This window comes from Sapajus apella, unplaced genomic scaffold (genome assembly GCF_009761245.1).
Source record: "Sapajus apella isolate SASKATOON/1434 unplaced genomic scaffold, GSC_monkey_1.0 scaffold20, whole genome shotgun sequence".
In the NCBI taxonomy this organism is placed as follows: Eukaryota; Metazoa; Chordata; class Mammalia; order Primates; family Cebidae; genus Sapajus; species Sapajus apella.
In genome coordinates, this window is record NW_022436960.1 from 3397303 (window position 1) to 3415319 (window position 18017).

The 18017-nt window shown below is 42.8% G+C and overlaps 1 protein-coding gene across 2 annotated transcripts in view; it reads right to left on the reverse strand.

Moving 5' to 3' along the window:
• Positions 1–18017, reverse strand: part of EVL (Enah/Vasp-like) — a 182733-nt gene that overhangs the window by 114217 nt on the left and 50499 nt on the right. The window contains exon 1 of one of the 2 annotated variants that reach the window (XM_032287420.1): positions 15131–16092. The exons of the other annotated variant lie outside the window; for it this stretch is intronic. Coding sequence (XP_032143311.1) covers positions 15131–15153 — 23 coding nt within the window. The 5' untranslated portion in view covers positions 15154–16092. Of the gene's footprint in view, positions 1–15130; positions 16093–18017 lie in introns of those variants that run through there. 2 annotated transcript variants of the gene reach the window in all.

Genomic DNA, 18017 nt, shown 5'->3' on the forward strand with positions numbered 1-18017 from the left:
AAAGGGGAAAAAAAAAAAGGAGTTTTCCTTTAAGGGGTTAAGAGGCCTCCAGGGGCTAAGGCCAGTGCTTGGTTGTTCCCTCATATCGGAAGCCAGAAGGATCACGGATCCAGTACTGTTACAGGTATTGATCGACTTACGACCTATGCGACTTACGACCATTCGACTTTACGACCACAATCGCTAGCCACGACTGCTCCGTGTCTGGCAGCGCAAACGTTGCCCAGCTGGGCGTACGACAGTGCGGACCAGCTTCCGGCAGCACTACCATCTCCGCGTGCACCATTTCAACTGTTATCCCAGACTCGGTACAGCAATTTGTGTTTTGTGTCTTGGATATTTTTCATCAAACCCCTCCCAAGATGTCTACCAAGAGGAAATTGTCTTTGTCTATGCCTCAGCCTGCCAAGGAAAGAAAGGACATCGATCTCGACACGAAAATGAAGGTAATTAAGCAGTACAAAGGAGGAAAGAAAGTGAAGGTGATCGCACGTGATACAAAGTTATCACACTTGACTGTGTCGGCGATTTTGAAAGATAAAGAATTCGTGAAGCTGTGAAAGGTTCTGCACCCATGCGATCAACAGTTATAACAAAGCAACGAAGCGGGCCCATCCACGAAATGGAGAAATTGCTATACATTTGGATGGAAGATCAAATTAAAAAGCGGCCAATAAAATGTTTCGTACATGTTTATATATTTTGGTATGTTTTATAATTGGGAAAATGTTTCCTATGGTATTTTTTACACCTGTATTTTGTATTTTTGTATGCACCTGTATTTTGTAATTTTGTATGTTTTGCAAATATTAAACCAGTTGTACTGGTAATGCAGTGTTTTACTTAAACCTGACGAATGTAAAAATAAAAAACAAAATGGTGTAGGGATGATACAAATGGCATAAAATGAACAAAGAAAATTATGGTATATAACAATAATGAAAGAAGACGATAAAATATGACTTAAAGATTTTTATAACATCATTTCACAGTACTGTACATATAACCTACTCAACTTACGACCAAATTGTGTTACGACCAATCTGTCGGAACCAATCGTGGTCGTAAGTCGAGCACTAGCTGTATGTACTGTCTTTTTTGGGGCAGGGGTGATTACAATTTTTCTTTTCTTTTTTTGAGATGGAGTTTTGCTCTGTTGCCCAGGCTGGTGTGCAGTGGCATGATCTCGGCTCACTGTAACCTTCGCCTCTTGGGATCAAGTGATTCTCATGCCTCAGCCTCATGAGTAGCTGGGATTATAGGCGCCCACCATCCCTGGCTAACTTTTTTGTATTTTTAGTAGAGATGAAGTTTTGCCATGTTGGCCAAGCTGGTCTTGAACTCCTGACCTCAGGTGATCTGCCCATTCAACCTCCTTAAGTGCTGGGATTATAGGTGTGAGCCACCATGCCCAGCCTACAATTTTTCTTAAGCTGACCACAGAACTTGCTTTTGTTTTGTTTTTCCCATGAAGCTTTATGTATGACTAAAACAGCAGTCAAAACACAGGTTCCAGAGTCTGATGGTCTTGGGCTCAAATGCCAGCTCTCTGTGATGCTGGATAAGTTTTTACACCAGCATATGACTCACATCCTTCATCTGTGAAATGGACATGACAATAACAGCAGCTATCTCACAGGGCTCTTACAAGGCTAGAAGTACATATGCTTAAGCATATGAAGTGCTTAGCAGGTTACACTGATCATAGTCAAGTGTAAGTGTGAGATAGCCACTTATTCAACAAACACTATATAAAACAAATATCTCTAGAATACCCGACAGATTTTCCTTGTTTTACAAAACTAGGGTGCAAGGCAGCTATGCAATGATGAAAACAAACGTTTTAGTTAGAAGACACAGATCCAAATCCTAGCTTTGCCACTTAAGCAGTGTGACTCTGAGGAAATGATTTATCCTCTCTGAATCTTAGGAGCCTCTTAGGTAAAATGGTAATAACAATGTAACCACCTGACTCTAGAATCTACTTTTGACTGGTGCTTATAGGATTACTGTGAAAATCAGATGTGATAACAAAAGTGCCTGCAATAGAGTGGGCACATTTTAATGTGTGTCAACCTTGCTTGTATATGAATCTAGAAGAATCAGAAGCTCTTCATTTATATACATAAGGACTTTTAAAACTTTACATGCATTTTTACTAACTCAAACCCTTTTGTCAATCCCTACAGCTCTGAAGATCTACCACTGGGCCCTTTTAGTCTTTCCACCTGATCTTTCCCATCCACAAACAGACCTTATTCACTGGACTCAGCACTTCTATCAAAATCCCCGAAAGCCTGCAGGCTCAGAAATAAGCAGACATCAAAAAGGCAGCAACTGTCCTCTTTACTGGCATTTCCCCATCTAGAGTCTATAATATGACCAGGATAGTGAAGGAGGTTAAAAAAAAAAAGGTAATAAAAATGAATAAACAAAGTGCTGAGAAGCCAAGATGTATCCAGCTCTGCTCAAGTGTGACAGATGTCTTCAAGTAACTCTGAATCAAGAGGGTACGATAGAGAAAATTAAATATCAGATTATTTATTATATACCTTAAATGCAGAAAAAAGAGAAATCATATAGGGTGTAGAGGTTAGAAAAGGCTTCCTGAAGAAATAGTACATGCACAGGGCTGGGTTTTAGAGAATTTCATGGAAAGAAAGCAAAGGTTTGGAAATAGGAAATTAAAGTGGCAAGTGCAGATCCATGACTAAATCATTTTTTTAGGGTGGAAGGAGTCAAGCTTCAAGAGTCTGCAGCCACAACACGGAGGGCTCCACCTACAGAAAATAATGAGAAGCTGTCCTGGCAATAGACAGAATTTTATATCACAACCTGGTTAAGGACTGTCCACAAAGTACTGGGATACCATCCTCCCATCCCATCTTTTTATGAAGCAAGCTGTGTTTAAGCATTCAGTCATGCGTAGGGATGAGTTGATGAGTACTTTGTTCGTACCAGGGATCTGATAATCATGAATGTCCCAACCAAGATGCCCAGGACAACAAAACAAGAAATTTATCAACTATAGCAAAATATGTCAACCTTCTCTTCCTTAGGAATCTCCATTCCTTCACTACCCAATAAGCTGAAGAATAAAAGTACACAGTCTTCATCCTGTGGCTTTGGAAGTGCTCCAAGGTGCATTTGATTTGAATGCATTCTCTCTCCAGGGGAATTTCATCACTGACTATACTTCTATATCAAAGAATATGTTTCATTGTCCTACTCATAAAAATACACCCAACAACCCCTTTCATCCAACTCACCTCTCTTAAGAAGGCTCTGTCTTGACTTGATACCCAGCTGTCTGATCTAGCAAATACAATGAAAAATGAGTAAGAGTGGTAACTTCTGAAAAACTAGGCAGGGAAGCCCTGTGAGGAGGGCACTCATCTTCCTTGTGCCTGGTTCTCTTTCCTGGTGTTCTTGGTGTGCAGTCTGTGCACATGGGGCCAAGAGTTGATTTTAAAAGAGGACAGAGCTCCAAGTGTTCATGTTTCTTCCAGGGCCACACAACAAGTGAAAAGTAGATCATCTTTTCTCTCTTCTAGTGCTCATGCTGATGATGATGGGAGGCAGGCTAGTCTCAAAGAATGCACTGTGGGTCAACCCTGGCATTTGGCAGGTTCTGAACTGGCTGACTTGAGTGAAAATAATTCTTGTCTGTAAATTATTACCAAATGAACTCTGAAGACCCCAGTGACTAGTCATGGAGGTATCAAACCCAAGAAAGGCCACGAACCAGCATAAGTTCTAGATCAAACATTGTAGTCTGTGCAAGCCACACTTTTAACACATCTGGGTTCAGTATGCCTTTGGAGGTGCCAGCAGAACTCAAAACCACTTTATAGAACCTTTCATTTTCCAGTGCTCTTCACTATGAAAGCTCATACACATCTCTGCAAATAAAATATTATTCCTATTTTTCAGGTGGAAAAACTAAGTCCCACTGAAGTTATGTGACTTACATAAAGTAACACTTATATAAAGTAATCATTAGAACCCAGGGGGTTTCCAGCTTCCCAAGCTCAGGTTCTTCCCATGAACTCTAACAAAGTGTGTGCATCAGAATGATTGGTAGAACCTTAAACAACGTACATGTCTGGGTTTCACTTGCACATATTTGGACTTAGGAGGTTTGAGGAGTGGCCTGGGCACCTGTCTTTAGATTGCAATGGACCCTCCCAGTTGAGAAACATTACATAGAATTCCCAAGTTGAAAGTCACTCTTCAAAGCTCTTCAGGAGATTCTCTTGCTGTCCAGGAGAACCACCCAGAATGTATCCCATCATAGCTACAATTGTTGGAAGAGTGCTCTTCACTGAGTTCTCACTTGTAACTCACTCTTCCCTACACAGAGACCTCACACATCATACTTGTCCAGTTCAGTCCTGGTTAGTTCAATAGACATTTACTGATCACACCAGGCTCCAAGGATAATGAAATATGACATGGAGGAATGTAGAACAATGAATAATGGGCTGTGGCATGAGTACACAGGCACTGAAGACTCAGAGAACCACAGGAGTCACTTGATGGTGGGCTCTAGCTGTATTATCACAATTAGTCAGAAAGCATTGTAGTTAGTCCCAGTTTGTCAACTGCAAGGAACTTATTAATCTCTTAGACCAGTAAATTTGCATGCAAACCAAGCCAACATCAAAGCTCTCAGCTGATGAGTCACACCATGTTTGGTTCACTGTGTCATAAACATTTCAGTAACAAATACGATTATCTTCCAAGGACTGATTTCTGGCATTCTGAATCTGAACGGACACTCAGGGAGAGGGGAAGGCTAGAAGTACTCTATCCTCAGAACGTGTCAGCCTCTTTCCTGGCTCCTATGCAATTTCTAATCCAGGATAAGGGTCTATAAAATGCTTTGCTGCTTACAGTAAATTAAAAGAATTAATTTATTGAATACCTAAATGCTTTATAGAAGTAATCTCCACCAGGCACAGTGGCTCACGCCCATAACCAGCACTTTGGGAGGCCGAGGCAGGCAGATCACCTGAGGTCAGGAGTTGGAGACCAGCCTGACCAACATGGAAAAACCCCATCTCTACTAAAAATAGAAGAAAAAAAATTAGCCAGGTGTGGTGGTGCATGCCTGTAATCCCAGCTACTTGGGAAGCTGAGGTAGGAGAATCACTTGAACCTGGGAGGCAGAGGTTATGGTGAGCTGAGATTGCGCCATTGCACTCCAGCCTGGGCAACAAGAGCAAACCTCCCATTTCAAAAAAAAAAAAGAGAGAGAGAGAGATAATGTCATTTCATTAGCATAACAACTCTCAGAGATTGGTAATAGTCCCATTTTACAGACAAGGAAACCAAGGCACAGAAAACTTAAGTAACTTGCTCAAGGTGATAAGACCAGTAGAAAAGTCAAGGTGCTAGCTAGCATAGCAAAACACCTAGTAGTGTTTCCCATCAATACTACTTATTCTCTAAAGGTGAAAATGTTTATCTCTGCAAATAGTGAACTTCAGGGCAGAGAAGTCACCAGTCACAGGGAAAGGACAAAATGGACTTGGGTTATACCCTGAGAAGAAAGCAAAAGCTCTCCTCTCAGGTTTCACTGGCTAAAGCACAGCTAAGAGCACACTGTCCCCCTGCCCCTATGCCTCAGTTCCCACACATGTACTAACAGCCCTTGTCTTTATTTTCATCCACCCCAATCCTATACCCTCTAAGGCTCACTCCAGCAGATGCCTCCTCCCGAAAGTCTCTTTTAATTTTCACTATGGCAAAACTGTGTCCACCTCCCGGCCGTAGCACGTTACCTGCATCCCTACGGAATCTACCCTACTCTCCCATGTCAGTCTTGTCTTCACTACCCGCTACTCCATGCTTCTGATCTGTCTGCTCCCCACCTCTTGAGGACAGTGTTCCTGGAGGCAGGACTAAGGATTACACATATTTACATTTTCTACTCTGGCTTATACTGAGTAGATATTCAGGAAACATTTGTTCAATGAGTGGTTATCGTAATATCAGAAGGGCCCTCCTACATCCCTCCTCCAAAATGACCCATTGCCTATCTTTTCAGAACCTACATGGTTGAGGATATGTTTGCAACTACCATAAGTATCTAGCAAGAGACATATAGACCCAAGTTGGTATTCTGTTTCAGGACTCATTCCTCTGGGTAGTAAGTCCAGTTAAATTCTTCCTCTTTGTTTTGTTTGTCATTAGCATAAGCGACTACTATTATACCAAGCAAAGAGGAATGGGAGATAACAAAAACTGTTTTAAAATGTGGCATTTGAATCAGTTAAACATTAACTGATTAAACTTTTGCTGATTATGAAATACAAAATACAAACAATACAGCAAGGTTTTATAATTTATATACTTCTTTCCTGTACATTATCCTCAAAATAGTCCTTTTGCTATATGTGAGGTAACTAAAGCCTAGAGAAATAAAGTGACAGTCACAGCTTACAATTCCCTTGTAGGAAATGGAGCCTAATATTCAGATCTACAACACCGCCTTGCTCTGAGTAAAATTCAACAACTGCACACTTATTTAATAATGAAGGATAGATTGATATTTTTAAGTGTATCTCCTTTGCCATGTAAACTATCTGTTTCCCAATGCATAAAGGGCTTAAACAACTCAACACAAAGAAAACAAATGCTCTTATATAAAAATGGACAAAAGGTCTGAATGGACATTTCTTAAAAGACATACAAATGGCCAACAGGTATATTAAAAAATGTTCAATATCATTAATCAACTAGGAAATGCAAATCAAAACCATGATATCATCTAACACAGTTTTAGCAGAAAGCCAGTAAGTCACTCTGGCATGGACGTGGAGAAAGCGGTGCCCTTGTACACTGCTAGTGAGAATGTAAATGAGTACAGCCATTGTGAAAAACAATTTGGAGGTTCCTCAAAAAAACTAAAACTACCATATGATCCAGTAATCTCATTGCTGAATACGTGGCTAAAAGAAAGGAAATCAGTATACTGAGGAGATTAATTTTACTCCCAAGCTTACTGTGGCATTAGTCACAATGGTCCAGATAGGACTTGAAGTTGGGCGTGGTGGCTCATGCCTATAATCCCAGTACTTTGGGAGGCCAAGACGGGTGGGTCACTTATGGCCAGGAGTTTGAGGCCAGCCTGGCCGACATGGGGAAACCCTGCCTCTACCAAAAATATAAAAATTAGCCGGGCGTGGTGACCCATGCCTGTAATCCCAGCTACTTGGGGGGCTGAGGCATGAGAATAGCATGAATCTGGGAGGCGGAGGCTGCAGTGAGCTGAGATGGTGCCATTGCACTCCAGCCTGGGCAACAGAGCAACAGAGCAAGAATCTGTCTAAAAAAAAAAGAAAAAAAAAAACAACATACAAATCAACCTTAAGTGTCCATCAACAGATGAATGGATTTTTAAAAATGTGGTATAAATATACAATAGAATATTATTCAGCCATAAGAAAAAATGAAGTCCTGTCATTTGCAGCAACCTAGATGAAACTGGAGGACATCATGTTAAGTGAAATGAGGGCCAAATACTGCAATTCCCACTAATATGTGGGAGCTAAAAAAAATTGGAACTCATGGAGATAGAGAGTAGAATGATGGCTATCAGAGGTGGGAGGGGTGGTGGGGAGAGGGTAATAAAGAGGGACAATTAGTGGATACAGAAATACAGTTTGGTAGAAGGAATAAGATTTAGTGTTCAGTAGCACAACAGGGCAACAAGAGTTAACAATAATTTACTGTATAGTTCAAAATAACTAAAAAAGTATAATTGGAATGATAAATGCTTATGAAGGAACAAAGTGGGCATACAAGAAAAAAAAAGAAAGGAAAAAAAAAGATAAACGCTTGAGGTGATAGGCATTCCAATTACCCTGATTTGATCATTACACATTGTACATTGTATACTTGTATCAAAACATCACATGTACCCCATAAATAGGTATACTTATTATCTATAAGAATTAAAATTTTTATAAATAAATAGTTTCCCCAAATGACATCTTGCTTTTGGCTTGTCAGATGGACATCAGGTGAAACTGTCAAGTCAATGAGTTCTGTCCATCCCTCTCCTGCCTGCTCCATTCCTTCTCCTGGTCTCTCTGCCCTCTGCATTCTTCCTCTAGCCAGTGCTTCCACCATCATCTATCAAAGACCCACATGGTTGTGGATTCCAACAGGCCCCAGGGATCTAAGACAGAGGGATCATAGCTCCTCACAGTTAGGGACTGTGACTTACTTAATTCAAAGTATTTTGATTATCAGACATTTATTAATACCTCCCAGAGCTGACAGTATGCAGTCAGCAGTAGTTGGTAGGGATACAAGATGATGACATTCTCTCTGACCTCAAGGAGTTCATGCTTTAGTAGAGGAGAAGATGTGAGAAAAACTAATCATCATACACAGTAGTAAGCACTATACAGAGATGGGCTGGAAGAGCTGTGGGAACTGGGAGGAAGGTGGGTCATTCTATCCCAGGTCAGTCCCCTGTTCCTTTCTGTTCCCTATTTTTCCTACATCTAAGGAGCATGTGCCAGGCACCATGACAAGCTCTGGGCCCACAGGAAAGACTGAAAGGTTGGGCTGACAGTTAAGACAGAAGGTCAATTTATAGGATGGCATTTCAGGCACACAGTATCTGGGAAAGAGGGACTGAAGTAAAACTGACTGAATTCCTTAACAGCTGGGTGGACTTTGAGCAAATTACTTAACCTCTCTGAGTCTCTGTTATCATTTCTTTCATTCATTTTACAAATATTTATTAGATACCTACTGTGTACAAGGCACTAGAGATAAAACAGTGTAATTTTTTTTCTGAGACACTGGAGTGCAGTGGCACGATACTGGCTCACTGCAGCCTTGACTTCCTGAGCTCAGATGATCCTCTCACCTCAGCCTCCCAAGTAGCCGGGACCACAGGCATATGTCATCGTGCCCAGCTAATTTTTATATTTTTTGTAGACATGGGGTTTTGCCATGTTACCCAGGCTGGTCTGGGACTCCTGGGCTCAAGCATATATCTGCCTCAGCCTCCCAAAATGCTGGGATTACAGGCGTGAGCCACTGTGCCTGGCCATAGCTGTGTTTTTTTTTTTTTTTTTTTTTTTGAGATGGAGTCTCCCTCTGTCTCCCAGGCTGCAGTGCAGTGGCAAAACCTCAGGTCACTGCAACATCCGCCTTCTGGGTTCAAGCAATTCTCCTGCCTCTGCCTCCTGAGTAGCTGGGATTACAGGCGCCTGCCACCACGCCCGGCCAATTTTTGTATTTTTAGTAGAGACGGGGTTTCACCATATTGTTGAGGCTGGTCTCAAACTCCTGACCTCTTGATCCGCCTGCCTCAGCCAACTGCATATTTTTAAAAACCTATCCTTCTATCCTTGTGGCATTTAGGTTCTGTTGAGGGGGATAAACAATAACAAATACAAAATATAAATCTACAGTATATGGATGGTGATATGTGATCTGGCAAAAAATAAAGCAGAGTAAAAAGAAAGGGAGTGCCCACTGTGGGAAGAGGAATATTAAGAAGACAAGTCAGGGTGACATCTGAGCAGAGGCCTGGAGGAGACCAGGGCATAATCCACGTGGCCACCTGGAGAGAGCAATTCAGTGCAGTGGCCTCAAGGAGGAGGCAGCCTGGTGTGTTCAAGGACCAGCATAAGCTGGTGAGGCTAGAGTAGTGTTGAAGAGACAGGGTGCTGTTAGAGATAAATCTGATGACAGGGCCAGGCTAAGCGGACCTAGTAAGCCACTGCAGGAGCTTGGGCTCTCACTCTCAGTGAAATGGGAAGTCACTGGGAGGGGAGGTGGGGTGGTTTGACAACAGGAGTGACATGATTTGATGTCTTATCTTAAAAAGGAAAATGGGTAAAAAATTCAGATCAGAGGAACAAGGCAGAAGCTTGGAGGGCAGTTACAATGCTAATGCAACAATTCAGATGCTGGCATTTGGACAAGGCAGGTGGTAGCAGAGCCAGTAGGAAGAGAGGCAGAGCTGGTAGGACATTGTTTAATGCATGAGAGAGGAGATGTGCAGAGAAAGGGGACAAGAATGATTGAACAACTAGAAGGAAACAGTTGCAGAGCTACCATTGGCTGGGCTGTGGAAGACTGAAGAAGGGACAGGAAGGAGCTGAAGAACCGTGTTGAACATGTTTGTGATGCCGAATTAGGTTTCTGGTAGTAACATCAAATAAGAAGATGGATATATGGGCCCAGAGCCCAGAGTTTAGGGCAAGTTCTGGTGTGGACTGTGTTTTCATCTTCAGCAAGCCACATGGCTGCCTGGGGCAGGGCAATCCAGGCAGAGACACAGCCAGTTAAGAGGAACAAAAAGGCATGGTCCCGGAACAGCACACGGCCTGCGTGCCTACAGTGGTATGGAGGAGAGAGCCCATTTATGTGAGTTAAAGTTACCTTGGGCAAAGCAACCAGCTGTGATTGGCACACAGTAAGTACTCAATGATCAAGTGTATTTTCCTTTCCCTTCCCTGCCTGGCCCAGTATCTACCTCCTGTTCATCTGAGACTTATTTCCTCAGCTCAGATCAATGTACTAAACATCTGTTTTGTCAATTTCCTACAGGAGCCTGGAAAATTCGAGAGGGACTAAGCTGGCTTGGGATCTTGACACTTGGATGGTTCTAAAGCCTTGCAAACTTCAGGTCTTCCTCAATACCACTCACTTTAACTCCTATCAATATTCCAGTAAAAGAGCAAGAAAAATCATAACATTTCCCAAGACTAGATATAAATTTGAGTCAAAAAAGCTGCTTAGAGTTTGGACTTCAAATCCTTCCATGATGTTTTTGTTTAAAAATAAAACAGACTCAAAATAGTAACTTCCATTTTCACGTGACTAACAAATAGCAATTGTGGATTTTAGATCTTGGTACACTACATTCCTTCTGGAAATAAATCAGAATAAGTCAAATTCCAGGAGTTCTGAGAAACAAAGGTCTCTGATTTGGGCTCCATTCTCACTTGATGGATTACAGAGGAAAAAGTCACATTTAAAGCTCTTCATTCTGGGGTGGTGAGGAAATGTAGGCACTGTTCTGGGTCCAGAGGTAGAAGGAAAACTACATGGTATTTCACAAAATGCTCAAGAGGACAGTCCCTGCAGTGTGTAGAAACAGGTAAATGCCTACTTGAAACTTTCAGTTCAGTAAGGAAGAAAGGAAGCCTAAAAAGTTTTTTTTAAAAAGGCAAAAGGAGGCCGGTGCGGTGGCTCATGCCTGCAACCCCAGTACTTTGGGAGGCTGAGGCAGGTAGATTACTTGAGGTCAGGAATTCAACACCAGCCTGGCCAACCTGGTGAAACCCTGTCTCTACAAAAATATAAAAATTAGCCAGGTGTAGTGGTGGGCACCTGTAATCCCAGCTGCTTAGGAGGCTGGGGCAGGAGAATTGCTTGAACCCGGGAGGCGGAGGTTGCAGTGAGCCAAGATCACACCACTGCACTCCAGCCTAGGCAACAAAGTGAGACTCTGCCTCAAAAAAAGTAATACAAAATAAAAAGGCAAAAGGACAAATGACCTGTGTCTACCCCCAACAGCCAGCTAGAACAGCTTGCCTGGTGGTAGAACAGTCTTGTAGGCAATGACAGGCAAAAATCCCCTAGGCAGCTGTAAAATACTATCCCGACTTCTCAAGCTCCTATTCCTCTCTAGGCTTAAGGCAGATTCTTGCTCTATCGCCCAGGCTGGAGCGCAGTGGCACAATCTTGTCTCATTACAACCTCCGCCTCCTGGGTTCAAGCTATTTTCCAGGTAGCATCAAATCATGACAACTGTCAGTGCGCTCTGGAATGGGATCATCTGCAGATTCCCTAATGAAACGTGATGAGTTCTCTGGCACTCCAGCAACTGGAGTGTACTGAGGACATCACGTTTTTCTCGGGAGGTCAGTTATCAGCTATTCCACATGTTCTCCTGAACTAGCACATAAAATGGCCCAGGTAGCACCATGGCACCAACCTCAGGACTGCACTGAGCTAGCCAGATAGCTTGCTTGCTTTTCCTTGTTAAGTCCTGGTTAAAATGCACTGCACCAACTGCTTATTAAGGTCTTACTGCGTGTCAGGCAGTTGTAGGCACCAAGGAAACAAAGTTAAAAACAGACAGGATTCTGTTGCTTTTATGAATTCTGCTCTAATGGAATTCATAGTCAAATTAAGTAGTAATGGCATGTAAATTTGTTTGAGCCAAAATCAGACTTCCTTTTAAAAATGAATGTGGCTGGCCAGGCGTGGTGGCTCATGCCTGTAATCCCAGCAATTTGGGAAGCTGAGGCGGGCGGATCACATGCGGTCAGGGGTTCAAGAACAACCTGGCCAACATGGTAAAACCCTATCTCTACTAAAAATACAAAAAAAAAAAAAAATTAGTTGGGTGTGGTGGTGCACACCTGTAATCCCAGCCACTTGGGAGGCTGACGCAGGAGAGTAGCTTGAACCCAGGAGGCAGAGGTTGGAGTGAGCTGAGATTGTGCCACTGTATTGGGCGACAGAGCGAGAATCTGTCTTAAAAAAAAAAAGAATGTGGCTCTTGTGCTCTCAGGGCTGGGGTATGTGTGGAGGAGCGTGTCCACACACGAGGCCTACAGGCGCATGTGGATAACCCGATGAAGTCAGCCCCAGGATTTGCCCCTTTATATTCATGTAGGAAGAACTGCTGTGATTTATAAAGTTTACATCATCCCATTTTATTATAACAGTGTTATGGAGTTTCTTGGTGAGAATCACTCTCCCCATTTTCAGCTGACACTAAGAAAGATCAAAAGAGTTGCCAAGCCCACCAAGTTAGTTCATCGCAGCACCAGGATTATTAACCAAGTTCTCTGATTCTCATCCCAACATTTCTTCGGGATGAGAATCACAGAATTTGGTTTATAATCCTACTGCTCTGCAAGACCTCCCCAGGTGACAGGTGGTTCACCTACCTGTCACTGAACTGCTTCTTTCTGCTCTCTATTGTTCTTACCCATACCTCCACCCTGCCTTTGCCTCCAACATCCCATATCTATGAAGGTCAATCTTCTGCTTTTCCTAAGCCAATGGTTTGCAAAGTCTGGTCCCCAGGCCTGTAGCATCAGACTCACCTGGGAACTTGTTAGAAACACAGATTCTCAGGCCTCACCCCAGATCTACTGAATCAGAAATTCTGGAAATTCTGGAAGTGGGTTCCAGCAACCTGAGTTTTAATGGGCTCTCCAGGGAATCTGCTGCATGCTAAAGTTAGAGAATTGCCCTGAACTAAGCTAAAAAGCTGGGTACCTCTGTAGTCCCTGTGTTGCCCCACCATGATCACCGGGCCCCACATACACAATCTGGAGAAGAAAGCCATTTGCCTGGCACCATACAGCAGCAATTTTTCAGGGCCAGCTTAGGGAGAAGCTTGAAGCAGGAGATAACAGGCCTCCCTTTTGTGGTCTACCCTCCATAATGATGGCCCCTTTTTCTCAGTCAGTGCAATGGTCTTTAAATTCAACCCCCTTCCACCTCATCAGACCCAGTTCTTGGCTCTTGGATTTAGAAGCCCACCACAATGGTAGTGGATTTGTTGATATATTACCTTTCTCCCTAATCATGAAATGTAATGAGATGCTCCAAGCTCTGTTTAAGAAGGTAGATAAGGCTTACTTCATCTAGAATAAACGCTAACAATAAAATGTGAATCTCGCAATTGTGCTACTTTCTACAAATTACAGAACGCTTCCTAACTCTCACAGTATCACAAAAGCTACTTTTGAAACAGACACTAGAACCCAGGACTCCTGATTTATTCCCTAAGGGCCTATCTACTGTAACATGCCAGACATTAAATAAATTCTTCTTAGTCATCTAATGGAGCTATTATAAAAGTTCTGGTCACTCTGTAAGGGCATGGGCCCATGTCACCAGAGCACGCTGCCACAGAGGAAGAATTTCTTTGTCACAAACCCAGGCCATTAGAAATAATGCAGAGATACACGCTTAAACAAAGGATAACTTCCTGAATCCGAAGCATCAAGTTTGCTGAAAAGGGCGGGGGACAACCTTTATGGTCCGACTCTTCTTTGTGAAGATCTAATGATCCTCTTATCTACTCCCTTGACTGGCTAACAGGTCTGTAGTTTTCGCTTAGAATAATGAAAGGTAGCTATTCTTATTGTTTTAATGTCTACTGCAGCAACATTTGGAGGAACAAAAAAGGCCTGTAGAGGTAAAACGGGTTCCCAATCACTCTTCACTCATCAATATGGAATTTATGCTCAGCTCTGAAATGCACAAAAATTGCATTTGAAAAATGAGAAGCTTTCAGAGGTCAGAAACACACACACACACACACACACACAGACACATACTCTTCCATATGTTCCAGAGAGAAGGAAATATGCACAAGAAGAATCTGATGACCCTCCCATTCTGCCTCCTTTATTTTCGTTTCTTAGAAACTCTTTCTATTGGAACATTCCTTCCCATATTTATATCCATGGATAGATTCCTGGAGAAGAGATGGAGAAGAGAAAAGGGGTAAGATTCACAAAAGATCTAATTTGGAGCACTAATAATTACAGCAGCTGAAAAGCATACTAAAGCAAAGGACCCTGTTAACAAAACACTATCAGGGCACTTCCCAGAAAACAGCCCAGCCATGAGATTACTACTAAAAATAAGGAAGACAAGCAGAGCCAAAATCAAATCTCAACTATGCAGACAGACTTGCAGAATTTTTCACCTTCACTGCTACAATTAGCATTTTGTAAAAAGAGCAGTAGACTGCATGAGTTGACAAAGGAAGAAAAACAAAAGATAGCAAGAGACTCATTCTGGATACACAGTTGCTATTCCGTATTCATAACTCTACACCAGCAACAGCAGCTCAAATAAGGCACAAGGTGGGGTCCTGGACAAATTCACAAATGATCAGACCAATTATCCACGCTGCACTTCTGCACACAGTAAACACCCCTGACCTGCACCACCTCTGCACCTCCCACCCCCAAGCCCGGGATAAACCCTACCATATGCTGAAGAGAACCCTGTTTTATTGTGAGAACCAGCCAGATCCTAAGCTGTCATTACACAGCAAAAACCCAGCGAGAACAAAAAGCCAGCAGCAGACTGATGTAGAAAGCCCAGAACATACCTGAATTCTTCAAATGCAAACATGACCTAGTCAGAGACAATTTCCTTAGATTGTGTGGTAGTCTTTTTGGTGTGAAGGACAACCATTTAGTTAGTCAGATGGTGCAAAGTGCAGAAGAAAGAGGCGGGGTTTCCACACCCCCCAATATTCTGAAGTAAAAGGCTTTCTGCAGACAGGGGCCTGCAGCCTCCAGCTCCGCCAGCTGCTGACAAGCGGCAGCTAACAGGGGAGGCAGCTAGAAAACCATGTGATCATTCCAGCAAGTCTGATTAATGCAGTGTATGCTTAGGCTCCAGGCTGGGAACTGGATTAGTCTAGAGAAAGAAGTCGAACCCAGGGCACGCTTGGGATCCTGGGTAAAGCATGTAACCCATCCCACCCCCTACCAGAACTGTGCAGGTTGGGGAGGAAGGAGGAAGGTTGAAAGGAACGAGAATGCAACCTGTTCCGCTGTGATCTGCCTAATTACCTCATCTTCCTGTGGCTGCTGCTGCTATAAGATCAGGCATGACCAACATTATACATGAACATAAGTACTGAAAATTTCTGCAGAACTCTGCATTTTACCATTCCTCTTCCAAACATTATTTTAGCACAAATGCATAAACTGCTTCAGAATCACAAAAGTCACATTTTACATCCATGACTTTACCATGACCAACATGACCTTGCATATCACCCCTGATTAGTGATCTCATTTATTTGATTATTCATTTATTGAGCATATAACGTACCAGGCTCTCACCAGTTCCCTGAAGTATAAAAATTGCTATAATCATTTCAGAGGAGAATAAAACGGAAATGAATGCTAGCCCCCAAAAGAGAAAAGAGAAATGTTTATCAGGCTGGCAAGATTTGGCAAATGAGCAGCTGAGGCTGTATTCTGAAATTCGCCATGAAGAAAAATCTTCAGCATTCAGGTTGCAACTCTTTATGAAATAAAGCAAGACAGATCTCAAATAAAAACTTGTGAGTCACTCTTGGCTTTTTTTCTCTCCCTCGCACCACAGCGTCATCAATCACTTAACTGTAATCGACCTGGAAAAGGTGGCCTGAAGCTGCCCCTTCCCCCTCGCCCACCCACGCGACCTGAGGGTGCCCTCAGTGTCCCTCACTCAGCCTCTGGCATTAGAAAAATTGCTCTAGCTGATTTTTAGAGAAGGGGTGGAAGAAGGAAGACCACTTGCTAATGTGATTTTGACGCCCCTGTTTAACCCCGCATTACTAATTCCTCAGTGCCCAAGAGATAAAGTATTTTACACTTCACCCTGACATACCAAGTCTTATTTCTCCAATTCTCTCTTCCACTAAAACTCTTCACAAACCCCCAAATTCAGCCAGACATTCACAGTTCCCAAAATCTGTCAGGACCTCCCTTCTCGGGACCATGAACCAGCTAGATGAGCTCATTCGCTGCTCCCTAATATGAGCTGCTGCCCACACGCTGCTCCCTCACCACTCCCTCTCCAGGGAGCTGAGTTTACCCCAGGGCAGTGTGCTGCTCTCTCTCCTTGGCTGCCACCTGTATGGCATCTGGAATTCTGTTTGCCTCTCCCATAAATTTAAGAGTTCCTTGAGGACAGGGATATGTGAAGTTAATTTCTGTATTCCCAATGCCTGGCACAGCACTTGACAAAAAAGAATTATTCAAATAAGGTTTGCTGAATGAACCTCTTTTGCCTCAGCTTTTATCAGGGAAAAGAGTGATCCAATACATGCATTTGCACAAAGGTGCTCTGGGATGAATACATCACTCTTCACACAGTTATCTCTGTCTCGAAGAGAAGACAGTCCAGGGCTTGTCTCAAAGAAATGCAGTGACAAAGGTCAAATGAGGGAGACTGATGAGTTAGGGAGGTGTCTGGGTGAATCCTATGGTCCCCCAAATCACACAGCAATCACCTAAGCGGATCTGGAATGCCTTCTGCAGTACTCCTGACCAGCCTCTGCCTGAGACCTCTGGTGATGGCAGCTTCTTGGCAGAATCATAATAACAGGAAACACAAAATATTCAAGTCATTAAATAACCCAGTTTTAAGTCCCAGATCTGCCATTTACTTTGTGATCACTGACAAAGTGATCATTGTGATTTACACTATATAAAACCAGAATAATACTGATACTGCCCATGCCTCTCTCACAGGAGTGTTGTAAGAAACCAATAAAGGAGGAGTTGCAAAAGCTCTTTATCAAGTATAATAAGTTATATAAATATTTTCATCAGCTTTATTATCTCACAAGATCATCTCTAACTGGACAGCTCTGATTATTAGGTGGTTCTTCTTCATGATGAGACTACCACTCCTAAGAAGTATCCTGTCTGCTCAATGGGTAGCTCATTTAATTTTTTGGAGACCTCTAGACTCTTTCCACCAGTGACTCAAGACTCTCCTTTTGCAGGTATAACCAGTACTTTTCAGGGTAATTAATAAGGTCCTGGTAGAGGGCAGTTGGTATAAATGATGAAAAATCAAATCTAGCACCAAGTTTATTTTACACATAATATTATGAAATTCTCCCCAATTTACTAATAAGGAAACAGAGGCCAAAGTGGTTAAGTAACTTGTCCAGGGTCTTACAGCTATACGTGGCAGGGTAATGACATGGACTCTGGCTGAGCTAACTCCAACATGCTCTCTCCAGGTGTCCAATGATCCAACCAGCTCAGCTGCCTCCAGGAGATGACTAATTTATATACTGTCAGGCAGCCTGTGGCCCTGAAGAGGGGCTGGGACACTGACCCTTTGGGCTATTTTATGCAGCTGACCAGGTGAATCACCAAATTTCATAGCCAAGCAAGAGACCTGCAAGGGCTAAAAAACAGTGCCTCAAACATCCCAGAAAGTGAGAGGTAGACACCTCAGTTGACATCCATTGGGGTCCAAAT